Source organism: Schistocerca cancellata, chromosome 1, assembly GCF_023864275.1.
Source record: "Schistocerca cancellata isolate TAMUIC-IGC-003103 chromosome 1, iqSchCanc2.1, whole genome shotgun sequence".
Taxonomy (NCBI): Eukaryota; Metazoa; Arthropoda; class Insecta; order Orthoptera; family Acrididae; genus Schistocerca; species Schistocerca cancellata.
In genome coordinates this window covers 561,720,468-561,733,530 of record NC_064626.1, presented here as the reverse complement: position 1 = coordinate 561,733,530, position 13,063 = coordinate 561,720,468, and the positions used below count along the sequence as shown (strand labels likewise).

The window sequence follows — 13,063 nt, the reverse complement described above, 5'->3', positions numbered from 1 at the left end:
AAAACACCGACAAAAATTGTGATGGTATTGTGATTGCTTGCTAAGTTTTAAAATACTTAACAACCACTAAACTAATGAAATGTGTCAATGTTTAGTGCCATAAGCGGTTTCGAACAGTTAATTCATCATCGGATTAGAAGGTATGTAAGACAGGGATGTAGTCCTCCGCTCCAACTGTTCAATCTGTATGTCTAAAAAGCAATGATGGAATAAAAAAGAAAGGTTCAGGAGTGGAATTAAAATTCAAGATGAAAGGAGGTCAATGATACGATTTGCTGATGACATTGCTATCCTCAGTGAAAGTGAAGAATAATTATATAATCTCCTGAATGGAGTGAACAGTCTAATGGGTACAGAATATGGATTGACAGTAAATCGAAGAAAGGCGAAAGTATTGAGAAGTAACAGAAATGAGAACAGCGAGAAACTTTACTTCAGGACTGATGGTCACGAATTAGATGAAATTACGGAATTCTACTACCTACGCAGGAAAATAACAAATGACGGATGGAACAAGGAGGACATCAAAAGCAGACTAGCATTGGCAAAAAGGGCATTCCTGTCCAAGAGAAGTCTACTAGTATCAAATATAGGCCTTAATTTGAGGAAGAAATTTTTGAGAATATGCGTTTGAAGCACAGCATTTTATGGAAGTGAAACATGGACTGTTGGTAAACTGGAACAGAAGATGTGGTGCTACAGACGAATGTTAAAATTGGATGGTCTGGTAAGGTAAATAATGTTGAGGTTCTGCGCAGGATCGGAGAGGGAAGGAATATGTGGAAAACACTGACAAGGAGAAGCGACAGGACGATATGGTGTCTGTTAAGACATCAGGGAATGACTTCCATGGTACTAGAGGGAGCTGTAGAGGGCAAAAAATGTAGAGAAAGGTAGAGGTTGGAATACATCCAGCAAATAATTGAGGACATAGGTTGCAAGTCCTACTCTGAGGTGAAGACGTTGGCACAGGAGAGGAATTTGTGGCGGGCAGCATCAGACCAGTCAGAAGACTGATGACTCAAAAAAAAAAAAAAAAAAAAAAAAACATCATCTGATGGCTACACTGCATTTAAAGAACGAACAATCCGCAAATACATCAAGACTCCACAAGCCACCTTATGGTGTGTCACACTGGATAGTTCATTTATCATTATTACTTCTACCTTTCTGGCTCCAGTAATGAATGGTGCTCAAGAGGAACGACTGTTGGTACGCCAGACAGAAATCGATTTCAATCAAGAAAACTATCAATGAAAACATCCATTGATGGAACGATATATGTTTCAGTTCAACTTAACAGACTCGTGGGAACGAGACTAGACAGAGGTTTGACTTTCACATTGCCAGAACCTGATCTGCATAATAAAGAATGCCCCTGTCTTTGAACAACTGCGCAGAACACAGACGATGTTTAACAGAATAGACACCAATCATGGCAGAAGCATGGACACTTTTAATACCTGGAGTAAGACTCCTTCTCCAAATTGCAATTGTGGAGCAGCCAGGCAAACCACTCCTCACATAGTTACAGAATATCCCAACAGATGATTATATATGTCATTGTTTATATTATGTTTAGTACTGTGCTTAAAAACCACACGATAAATAAATATGGTTGTGGTCTTCAGACAGAATACTGTTTTTTTTTAATTTATTTACACGACAAGTTCTGGAGGTCCAAATTGAGGAGCAAATCTCCAAGATCATGGAACGTGTCATTACATGAAATTAAAACATAAAAGTAATAACAATAAAGATAAATGTTTATGAACCCGAAAAAAGTCAGTCATTAGTTTAAGTAAACGCAATCAACAACACAACAAGAATCAGCTTAACTTTTAAAGGAACTCCTCGACTGAATAGAAGGAGTGACCCACGAAGAAACTCTTCAGTTTCGATTTTAAAGTGCATAGATTACTGCTAAGATTTTTGATTTTGAGTGGTAGCTTATTGAAAACGAATGCAGCAGTATACTGCACACCTTTCAGCACAAGAGATAAGGAAGTTCGATCCAAATGCAGTTTTGATTTCTGCCGACTATTAACTGAGTGAAAGCTGTTTATTCTTGGGAATAAGCTAATATTGTTAGCAAGAAATGACAGTAAGGAATATATATATTGAGAGGCCAATGTCAAAATACCCAGATTCTTAAACAGAGGTCGACAAGAGGTTCGTGAACTTACACCACTTATTGCTCGAACCGCCAGATTCTGAGTCAAAAATATCCTTTTAGAATGGGAAGAATTACCCCAAAATATAATACCATACGACATAAGCGAATGAAAATATAGAAAGTAGACTACATTTCGCATCGAACGATCACTCACTTCAGATACCGATCGAATAGTAAAAATGGCAGCATTATGTCTTTGAACAAGATCCTGAACGAGGGCTTTGCACGACAGCTTACCATCTATCTGAACACCTAGAAATTTGAAGTGTTCAGTTTCACTAATCATATGACCATTCTGTGAAACTAAAACGTCAGGTTTCGTTGAATTGTGTGTTAGAAACTGTAAAAACTGAGTCTTACTGTGATTTAGCGTTAGTTTATTTTCTACAAGCCATGGACTTGGGTCATGAGCTACAATATTTGAAACAGAGCCAATGTTGCACACAACATACTTTACTACCAAGCTAGTGTCATCAGCAAACAGAGATATTTTAAAGTTACCCGTAATTATAGAGGGCATATCATTTATATAAATAAGAAACAGGAGTAACCCCGACCCCAGCATTGATCCCTGGGGACTCCTGATTTGATTGCACCCGACTCAGGCCCCACATCACAGCCATTCTCAGCACTATGGATAATGACCTTTTGCTGTCTGTATTTAAAGTAAGAGGTGAATCAGTTGTGAGTTACTCCCCGTATTCCATAATGGTCCAACTTCTGGAGCAATATTTTGTGATCAACACAAAAAAGCCTTATTTAAATAAAAAAATATGCCAAGCGTTCGAAACCTTTTGTTTAATCCATCCAGTACCTCACAGAGAAAAGAGAATATGCCATTCTCAGTAGTTAAACCACTTCTAAAGCCGAACTGTACATTTGATAGCAAATCGTGTGATATAAAATGATCAATTATCCTTACATAAACAGGCTTTTCAAAAACTTTTGCAAACACTGATAACATAGATACAGGTCTTAAATTATCAACATTATCCCTTTGTCCCTTTTATAAAGCGGCTTTACTACTGAGTACTTTAATCGTTCAGGGAACTGATCAATGCTGAAGGAAAAATTACAAATGAGCCGAAATACAGGGCCAACATGTGCAGCACAGTACTTTAATATTCTGCTAGGCACTCCATCATAGCCATAAGATCCTTTAGTCTTCAGTGATTTAATTATTGACTCAATCTCCCTCTTGTCTATATCATAGAGTAGTATTGCAGACATCAATCTCAGAAAGGCATTTGCCAAGAAAGTTATTTGGTTCACTGTAGAAACTAAATTTTTATTTAATTCGCCAGCAGTGCTCAGAAAATAATTGTTAAATACTGCACATATATCTGACTTATCAGTAACAGAAATATTTTTACTGCAAACTGACTTTATATTGTCGACCTTGTGTTGCTGACCAGACACTTCCTTCTCAACTGACCGTATGGTTTTAATTTTACCTTGTGAATTCGCTATTCTATTTGCATATCATAAACTTTTTGCCTTCCTAATAACATTTTTAAGCACCTTACAAAGCTTGATTGTGACTACTTCCAACTTTCAGATATAATCCCTATTTTTTTCTGCAAGATATCCTTATCCCACTAGTCAGCCACCCGGGCTGCCTATTACTGCTAGAACCCTGTTCAGAACGTTCTAACGGAAAGTAACTCTCAACCAACATGAGAAATGTGTTAAGGAAAGCATTATATTTATCAATTATGTTATCGGCACTATAAACATTCTGCTACTTTTGTTCATTGATAAGGTTTAAAAAACTTTCTATTGCTGTTGGATTAACTTTCCTACATAGTTTGTAATTAAATGTGACATTTGTTTGAGTACTTAAGCCTTTAAGTGTTGAAATTTGTGCATCATCGTCTTAAAGGCCAGTCACTCTTTTACTAACAGAATGCCCATCTAGTAATGAAGAATGAATAGAAATATTGTCTGTGGCTATGCTACTGTTCCCCTGCACCCTAGTTGAAAAAAACACAGTTTGCATCAGATCATATGAATTTAGGAGATCTACCAACATCCTTTTTCTTGCACGCTCATAAGTAAAATTTATACTGAAGTCACCACATGTAACTAATAGCAGAAATTCTCTGAAGTCAGTGTTAGGGGACATATAAACAACAACAATTATAAGTTCATTTTCGTTAAATTCAGTTGCCCCTGTTCAGTGCAGTGCCGTGATACATCTACGGGCTCAAATGGAATACTGTATTTTACGTACATAGCCACTCCCCTACCCCACAAGGAACTCGTTGAGAAACATCTAGGTAATCCGTATGCTGCCTCTGAAATGTCAAATTATTTAAGTGATGCTCCGACATACCAATAATTTCAGAGTCAACATCTACAAGCAGTTCACCAACTTTATCTCTAATGCCTCTTATATTTTGATGAAATCTGCTAATTTCTTCTCTACTTGCAAACATTTCATCCTCAGAAGGCGAGCCCTTAGTTAGAGGGACTTCCCTTAAGCAGGTATACCTGTCAGCTGACTGCAATCTAAAAAAGGTGCAGCTCTAACACCGTCATTCTGCCTGTTTACATATCTCTGTATTTGAATACGCGTGCCTATATCAATTTCTTTGGCGCTTCAGTGTATTTTCTGACACGTAAATTTATATTCGATGTCAATAAATTTCCTGTTGTTAGAAGCGTTTTCTTTACTAATGATAGTCTTCGTTTTATATCGTTCCTACTCCGCCCATGGTCAGTTATGTTGCTGCCCAAATAATAAAACTACTCTTAGTGTTTTATTCTGTAATCTGATTTCCTCTGCATCACCTGATCTCGCTCAATTGCATTCCATTACCCTTGCTTTAGTTTTGTTCAATTCCATCTTATAACATCTTTTCAAGACACTATCCATTTCGTTCAGCTAATCTTCCAAGTAATTTGAAATTTCTGTCAAAATTACTATGTCATTGGCAAATCTCAACAGTTTTGTTCAGTTTCTCTGAACTTAAATTCCTTCTCCAAATTTGTCATTCGCTTGATACTTGTTCAGTGTACAGACTGAATAAAATCACCCGTAGTTTACAATCCAGTTTCACTCTCTTCTCAGCCACTGCTTCCTTTTCATTAATAATCCTGATCATATTGAGCACCGAAGCTGACAGATTTTAATGATTAATGAAAACCACTTCAGCTGTATAATAACCGTTTATTATGCTAGAAACGGTTTTGTTCTTAGAACATCAATACAGATCTTTTAAGAACCAAAGCGGTCATAGGACAATAAATGTATAATTACACAACTGAGGTGATTTTCATTAGTAATTACAATCCTGTTTATGTCATTCGGCTCTCATAGCTGCAAAGTGGGTTCTGTACAGGCTGTAGATAACCTTCTTGAGGTTGGAGCTCCTTTGTCCGCGCTTCCTCGCAAATCGATTTTTTTTTTTTTTGGGGGGGGGGGGGGGGAGACGATCCGCCTTGAGCAAAACACAAGTTTTATCTTTTCTGTTATTTTCCAGACATGTTTCTCTGAAGTTCCAGCATCGTCAGTGGCGTTTTATCATCTTCCTATAAAGCTGGAGGAATGCTCATTACTACTTGAACGCACAACATAAATTTGAGTTTTGAAACACTATTTACAAATTGGAAAACAGACAAAGTTTTGTATATATACTTTTTTACCACATATTGTGGTTTTCATGCGTTTTGATGTTTTTTATTGCAGTTGTTTTATTTTATAGTTTGTCATCTGCAACAGTATAGCACTTCATGTAGAAAAATAATTTACTTCGAAATTTTACGTCTGGGAACACTATGGTTATAGCTAACATTAAGTAATTTTGTGTGGAAGACTGTGTGCGTGTGTATGTGTTTGCTTTGCTATATGTTTCACTAACTTTTTCAGATTTCACGATTATCTTCAATAAAAGGTGCAAAGTGAAGATAACGGGGAACCTGAAAAAGTAAATAAAGTATATTGCGAAAACACACACACACAATCTTCCACATAGAATTACTTAACGTTAGGCTTAACCATAATATTTCCTGTCATGAAATTTCGAAGTAAATAACTGTTATACGATAAGTTCTATGTGGCTGCAAAGGACAAACTGTGAAAGAACACAACTGCAACAGAAGACATAAAAATCCAGGAAAACCGCAACATGTGGTGAAAAGGTACACATACAAAACTTCGTCTGGTTTCCATGTTTGTAAATACTGCCTTAAAAACTCAAATTTATGTGTGTACATGCAATGTTGCTAATACAGGATTTTATTCGTGAACTGACCTCTCAGTCATGTCCCATAAATGTTCGATGAGTGGCCAAATCATTCGATAGAACTGACCAGGATGTTCTTCAAGCCAATCGTGGACAATTGTGGCCCGAGACATGGCGCATTGTAATCAACAAAAGTTCCATCGTTGTTTGGGAACATAAATCCACGAAGGTCTGAAAATAGTCATCCAGAGGATCCATTCCATTACATGTAAACACATTCCGCAGCGTTATGGAGTCACCACCAGCTTGCACAGCGCCTTGTTGACAACTTGAGTCCATGGCTTTGTGGTGTCTGCGCCACGCTCGAACCCTACCATTAGCTCTTACCGTCTGAAATCAGGACTCATCTGACCAAACCACGGTTTTCCAGTCGCCCAGGGTGCAATGGATATGCTCAAGAGCCCAGGGGAGACGCTGCAGGCGATGTCGTGCTGCTAGCAAATGCAATCGCGTCGGCAATCTGTTGCTATTGCCCATTAACGCCGAATTTCGCCGCACTATCTTAAAGAACATGTTCGTTCAACACCCTAAATTAATTTCTGCGGTATTCCTTGACGGTAAGCACTGACAAGTCTACGAAAAAGTCACTACTCAAGGTCCTTAAGAGGAAGCCATCGGCCAATGCGTTGTCCGTAGCGAGAGGTAATGCCTGAAATGTGGTATAAGCAATTGCCGCCGCACTCTGTTGTTGAGTGATGGCTGTCGGTCACTGCATTGTTCGTGGTGAGAGGTAATGCCTGAAATTTGGTATTCTCGGCACATTCTTGACATTGTGGATCTGGGAATATTGAATTCCCCAACGTTTCCCGAAATGGAATATCCCATTCGCCTAGCTCGAACTACCACTCCGCGTTAGAAGTCTGTTAATTCACGTCGTGAGGCCATAATCATGTCAGAAATCTTTTCACGTCATCTGACCGAGTACAAATGACAGCTCTGTCGAAGCACTGTCTTTTTACACCTTATGCATGCAATAATATCGCCAACTACTGTATATACGTGTATATCGCTATTTGTCGCCACAGTGTATTGGAAACTGTCTTGTTCTGTTTTGGCGTCTGTTGGTCTTTTAGGGGCTACAAACTATTTCAGCTGCTGTACTGTGAGTTATTTCAAAGTGTACCGAATCACAGTACTCGTCAACATCAGTCTTCCTCAAGAAATTTTATATTACGACAGTTGCTCTACATTTTAATATCTTTCGAGCGATGGTTTGGACAATGACAGCCTGACTGTGAGACCGTCGATCCTCGAAACGCGCCGCTGTGTTATGCGAATATCTCTTTAAGAGTGACGAATGCCCGTAAACTGTGACTATTTGAGAGAAGCGCTGTCGGCCAGTCGGCGGTACGTACAGGAGGTGTAGCAGGTGTCGTTCTGCGCCTGCAGGAAGCACTCCTGGTCGGGGCGCGCGCTCGGCGGCGGGAACTCGCGGCCGCGCCCGTCTCGCTGTGACGTCAGCAGGCCGCCGCGACGCTGGCGCAGCCGCTGCCGCTGCGACGCCGCCTCGTCGGCGCCGTACATCATGGACAGGTCCAGAAACGAGCTCATCCGGTTCATCTGCCGGCCACACACGCCGCACCTTACTCACACCCCGTGTAGCTCCTCAATATCCCTTACAATGTTAATATCATTTCATCAGTAACAATTAAAGCAAGGTAGTAACGTAATTTTTATCTTAATATGGTGATTGGTTTGGATTCATTAAAATTTTACGGTCGAATTTTATATGTTTAATTACGTATGACTGAGCAAGGAGAGCGATCAATAACGTCCCCAGGTACAGTAGTCACTATACAGGGTGTAAATTTTAAGTTGACAAAACAGAATGACTCGAAAAATAAGCTTAACACCAAAAATGTGTAGAATCCAAAGTTGATTATTTTCGAGGGAGACATCTGCTGGTGCTGAAATTAGCCAGCCAACCCATCCCCATGGGGGTAGGGTGAGAGGCACTTTAAAATTTCAGATGGGAACCGTCATTTTTTATTGCAGAATCAGATTATACATAAAAAAACTACGTACATTTTGTCTTAAACATCTGTTTTGATTCTTGGTAGTTGACACTGGAATTCAAGAAAACCCATGTTCTCACTTTTGCGTCGAAAATGGTTACGGATAAATAAAAACTACTTATTTACTTCGTAAATTTTGATTCGCTAAAACTAAAACTGTCCCACTCTCCCCATTTTACAAATATTGACCCAAATATGAAGTTGTGTGGCCTCATGACCACAAAACAAACAAAACTTATCTGAATCTGAGGAAAAAATTAATATTTGGCTCAACACTTGTAAAACTCTAATTCCTCTCTCTCAAGCCCCACCCTATGGGGAGAGAGGGAGAGTTTTAGTTGTAGCAAATCAAAATTTACGAAGTAAATCAGTATTTTTTATTTATCCGTAACCACTTTCCACGCAAAAATGAGAACATGGATTTTCTTGGATAACCGGGCCAACTACCAAGAATCAAAACAGATGTTTAAGACAAAATGTACGTAGTTTTTTATGTATAATCTGATTCTGCAATGAAAAATGGGGGTTCCCATTCGATATTTTAAAGTTGCCTCCCACCCCATCCCCAGGGGGCTGGGGTGGCGGGTTAATTTCAACACCAGCAGGTGTCCCCCTCGAAAATAATCAACGTTGGATTCTACACATTTTTTCGTGTGAAGCTTATTTTTCGAGTTATTCTGATTTGTCAACTTAAAATTTACACCTTGTATACAAAGTTTCAGTTTGATGCAGTAGTCGTTAATTGTTTAATTACAATCCACAGATGGCGACTAGTGAGAAACAGCCGTTGCACACTTTGAACTCGGCTACTTGCGAGGAAAATTCCCTATCGCACCATCCTCAGATTTACTGGTAAGAGTGCGTAGTGGATAGCCCGTCAAAACCTGAACAAAGATCAGGCATGAGAAGAGGAAGAAGGTGCACTTAACTGTGAAAAAGGGCTAAGTAGAAAGAGTGAACGGTCAGAGGACAAAAAGTGCAATATAGTGCAACCGGGAAGAGCAACGGTGTCGTGGTTTATTCCCCACTTGTGCTCCTAGTAAAGAAAAAAAAAATGATCACGGTGTTGAACTGGCAAACGGATGATCCGCGTTCAAACCTCTGTTGTGTCACCTTTTCTCCCTGTTTGCTGCATTCAAATTTGTGTCTGTGTTGAGGTGTAACGTCCATTTGCAACACTAATATGCAAGGAAGGGATTCATAATGTTAGTTGATTCCGCACAGCTTCTCTATTAGCAGCGGTAAGCAGGTGGCTTTCGAATGGCAACCGCAAACGTTTGATGACAAGACGACGAGACTACCAGAAAACGCGTTTGGTGTGTCACACGCGGAATTAGTGACAGTATGTGTGTCATATGATAGGAGTCTCCTACCGGCACACCTAAAAGGACGCCTGGTAAGTCAGTGAGATTTGGCGTCTTGCCCGATTTAGGTATTCATTTGTATGTGAATGTGACCACTCCCAAGGAAATGAGGAAAACAAAATAGTTTGTCAAACAAGCTGCAACAAATGACTGCAACAGTTTCACAATTAAATAGTTTCTCTTTTTGGAAGTTCTAGGAATTACAATTACGAGCAACTTAAATTGGAAAGACCACATAGTTAATATTGTGGGGAGGGCGAAACAAAGACTGCGCTTTGTTCGCAGAATACTTAGAAGATGCTACAAACCCACTAAAGAGAAAGCCTACATTACACTTGTCCGTCCTCTGCTGGAATATTGCTGCGCGGTGTGGGATCCTTACCAGGTAAGATTGATGGAGGACATCAAAAAAGAGCAAAGAAGGGCAGCTCGTTTCGTGTTATCGCGGAATAGGGGTGAAATTGTCACTGATATGATACGCGTGTTGGGGTGGCAGTCACTGAAACAAAGGCGGTTTTCTTTGCTGCGGTTTTCTTGTTGACGTCCACCTACGTAGGGAGAAATGATCATCATAACAAAATAAGAGAAATCAGAGCTCGAACGAAAAGATTTATGTGTTCCTTTTTCCCACGCGCCATTCGAGAGTGGAATGGTAGAGAAGTAGTATGAAAATGGTTCGTTGCCAGGCACTTAAGTGTGTATTGCAGAGTAACCAAGCAGATGTAGATGTAGATGTAGATGTAGACTTGAATTCCTTTGTTGTAAGATAGTTCACACCCGTTTATTTGTTGTTTTCATTTCTTTTGGACGTGTATGTGGTATCTCGCCTGCTGGCACTATTCGTCACCTTTACTTGCTACGGTAACGTATTCTTACCACAGACTCATATTCTATAACCAATGTATACACCTTCTCCCTGTTTTTTTTTTTTTTTTTTTTTTTTGCTTGATCTGTGTTCAGTTTTTGACAGTCTATCTACTGGGCCATCTTACCACTAAATCTGAGGGGGTTGCGATGAGGAGTTTCCCCACTTAGAAGCTCCTCTCTACTAGGTACAACAGGTGCCTGCCGAATGCCATTCCACCAGTTCCTCCCAGTTCCAGATGGTGCTTATAGGCGCGCGTCCATCGCTAGAGGATTGATAACAAGCACACGTAGGCGTTCTTCTGTTTTTCGGAAATCGAACAAATAAAACTGCAAGCACACTTAGTCTCACTCTCACTCTTTTCCTGCTCTTCGTTCAGATCATGTCTCACGCAGGGCAAAGAAGATGGACCATTAGTTGAACAGCCCTTAGCCTGGGGCGTCCGTCTTGGTCTGTCTTCCTATACAGACTGGAGCGCGTGTTTAGCAAGTGTTGTCTAGCCCAAGAAACGAAGCAATCCTCAGTGCATTAAGCTGTGTTTTACGGAATATTAATTTCACCAACCGTGACGCGTTGTTATTAGTAATTGACCGTCACCGTAGCTGCCGCATCGTCAGATATTGCCGCTTACTAGTGATAACTCGCAGCCAAGTCAGGGAAACAAACCGTGTCGGGAGATCACTTCTTCACAAGAGTTCTCATCCTTGCTACGGCTCCCTTGCTCTTTCCAACCATTTATCAATACTTCTGGCTTTGATATTAATCTTAAGTTGTGTTCCTCATATCAGTAGTAGGCTTGAGGCACAGCCAATGATGGCTGAGTTCACTACCTTCCTTGCGATTGGGACAGACCCTATTTTAAACAGTCGTTTAAAATTTTTGCTAACGATTCCTATGAAGCATTACGCTGCAGTAGCTGCTTTGTACAGTTGTCAGTACTGTATATTGTCAGCGACACCCTCTCTGCACAAATTTCATTATTTATTGAACACTTCAACATTGTTGTTTTCCATATGTCTGCCTTCTTATTACGTTATTTTGTTGAAACTGCTGTACTGGTGTTCTCTTATTTCTGCTGTGCTTTCATTCCAACCATTCTCATGTTCTGGAACAAAACGGCCATGTCTGTAAGGATCCGATTGTTAATTGCTAACAGTTTTGGCAAACAACCACAGCCATTAGCTTACCTATCACATATGCAATAATACCAGCATTCATTCATGCTATGCCAGTTCAACAATATCGGCTCCTTCCCGCATACGCATGCATACTGGAAGCTCAGAAGTCTTGAGATAGGTACGTGAAAAGGAAAATATCCTCACTACCTTTAATCGTTTTCAATCAAAATGAGATTAGGAACAAGACAGGTGACACTGGCCGGCCGCTGTGACCGAGCGGTTCTAGGTGCTTCAGTTTGGAACCGCGCGACAGCTACGGTCGCAGGTTCGAATCCTGCCTCGGGCATGGATGTGTGTGATGTCCTTAGGTTAGTTAGGTTTAAGTAGTTCTAAGTTCTAGGGGACTGATGACCTCAGATGTTAAGTCCCATAGTTCTCAGAGCCATTTGCACCACTTTTTCACACTTTTTTTTTTGATCCATCAGTCTTCTGACTGGTTTGATTCAATCCTCCGCTAATTCCTCTCTTGTGCCAATACCTTCATCCCAGAGCAGCACTTACAACCTACGCCCTCAATTACTTGCTGCACCTATTTCCGTCTCCGTCTTCCTCTACAGTTTTTGCTCTCTACAGCTCCCTCTAGTACCACGGAAGTCATTCCCTCATGTCTTAACCAATGTCCTATCACCCTGTTCCTTTTTGTCAGTGTTTTCCACACATTCTTTTCCTCTCTGATCCTCTGCAGAATCTCCTCATTCCTTATCTTATCAGTCCATCTAATTTTCAACATTCGTCTGTAGCACCACATCTCAAATGCTTCTTTTGTATTCTGTTCCGGTTTTCTCACAGTCCATGTTTCACTACCATTTAAAGCTGTGTTCCAAATACAATTTCCTCAAGTTAAGGCCTGTGTTTGATACTTGTAGATTTCTCTTGGCCAGGAATGCCGTTTTTGCCTACGCTAGTCTGCTTTTAATGTCCTCCTTGCTCCACCCGCCATTGGTTATTTTACGGCCTAGGTAGTAGAATTCCTTAAATTCGTCTACTCCGTGACCATCAGTCCTGATGTCAAGTTTCTCGTTGTTCTCATTTCTGGTGTTTCTCATTACTTTCGTCTTTCTTCGAGTTACTCTCAATCCTTATTCTATACTCATTAGACTGTTCATTCCCTTCAGCATATCCTTTAATTCTTCTTTCTATACTCATTAGACTGTTCATTCCCTTCAGCATATCCTTTAATTCTTCTTCACTTTTACTTACGATTGCAATGTCACCTGT

General features: G+C 40.1%; 1 protein-coding gene across 1 annotated transcript in view; it reads right to left on the bottom strand.

Moving 5' to 3' along the window:
• LOC126191099 (peroxidase-like) overlaps nucleotides 1–13,063 on the bottom strand; it is a 155,309-nt gene that overhangs the window by 80,755 nt on the left and 61,491 nt on the right. Inside the window, exon 6 of the mRNA XM_049931873.1 lies at nucleotides 7,779–7,911. Within this exon, the coding sequence (XP_049787830.1) occupies nucleotides 7,779–7,911 (133 nt within the window). The remainder of the gene's footprint in view (nucleotides 1–7,778; nucleotides 7,912–13,063) is intronic.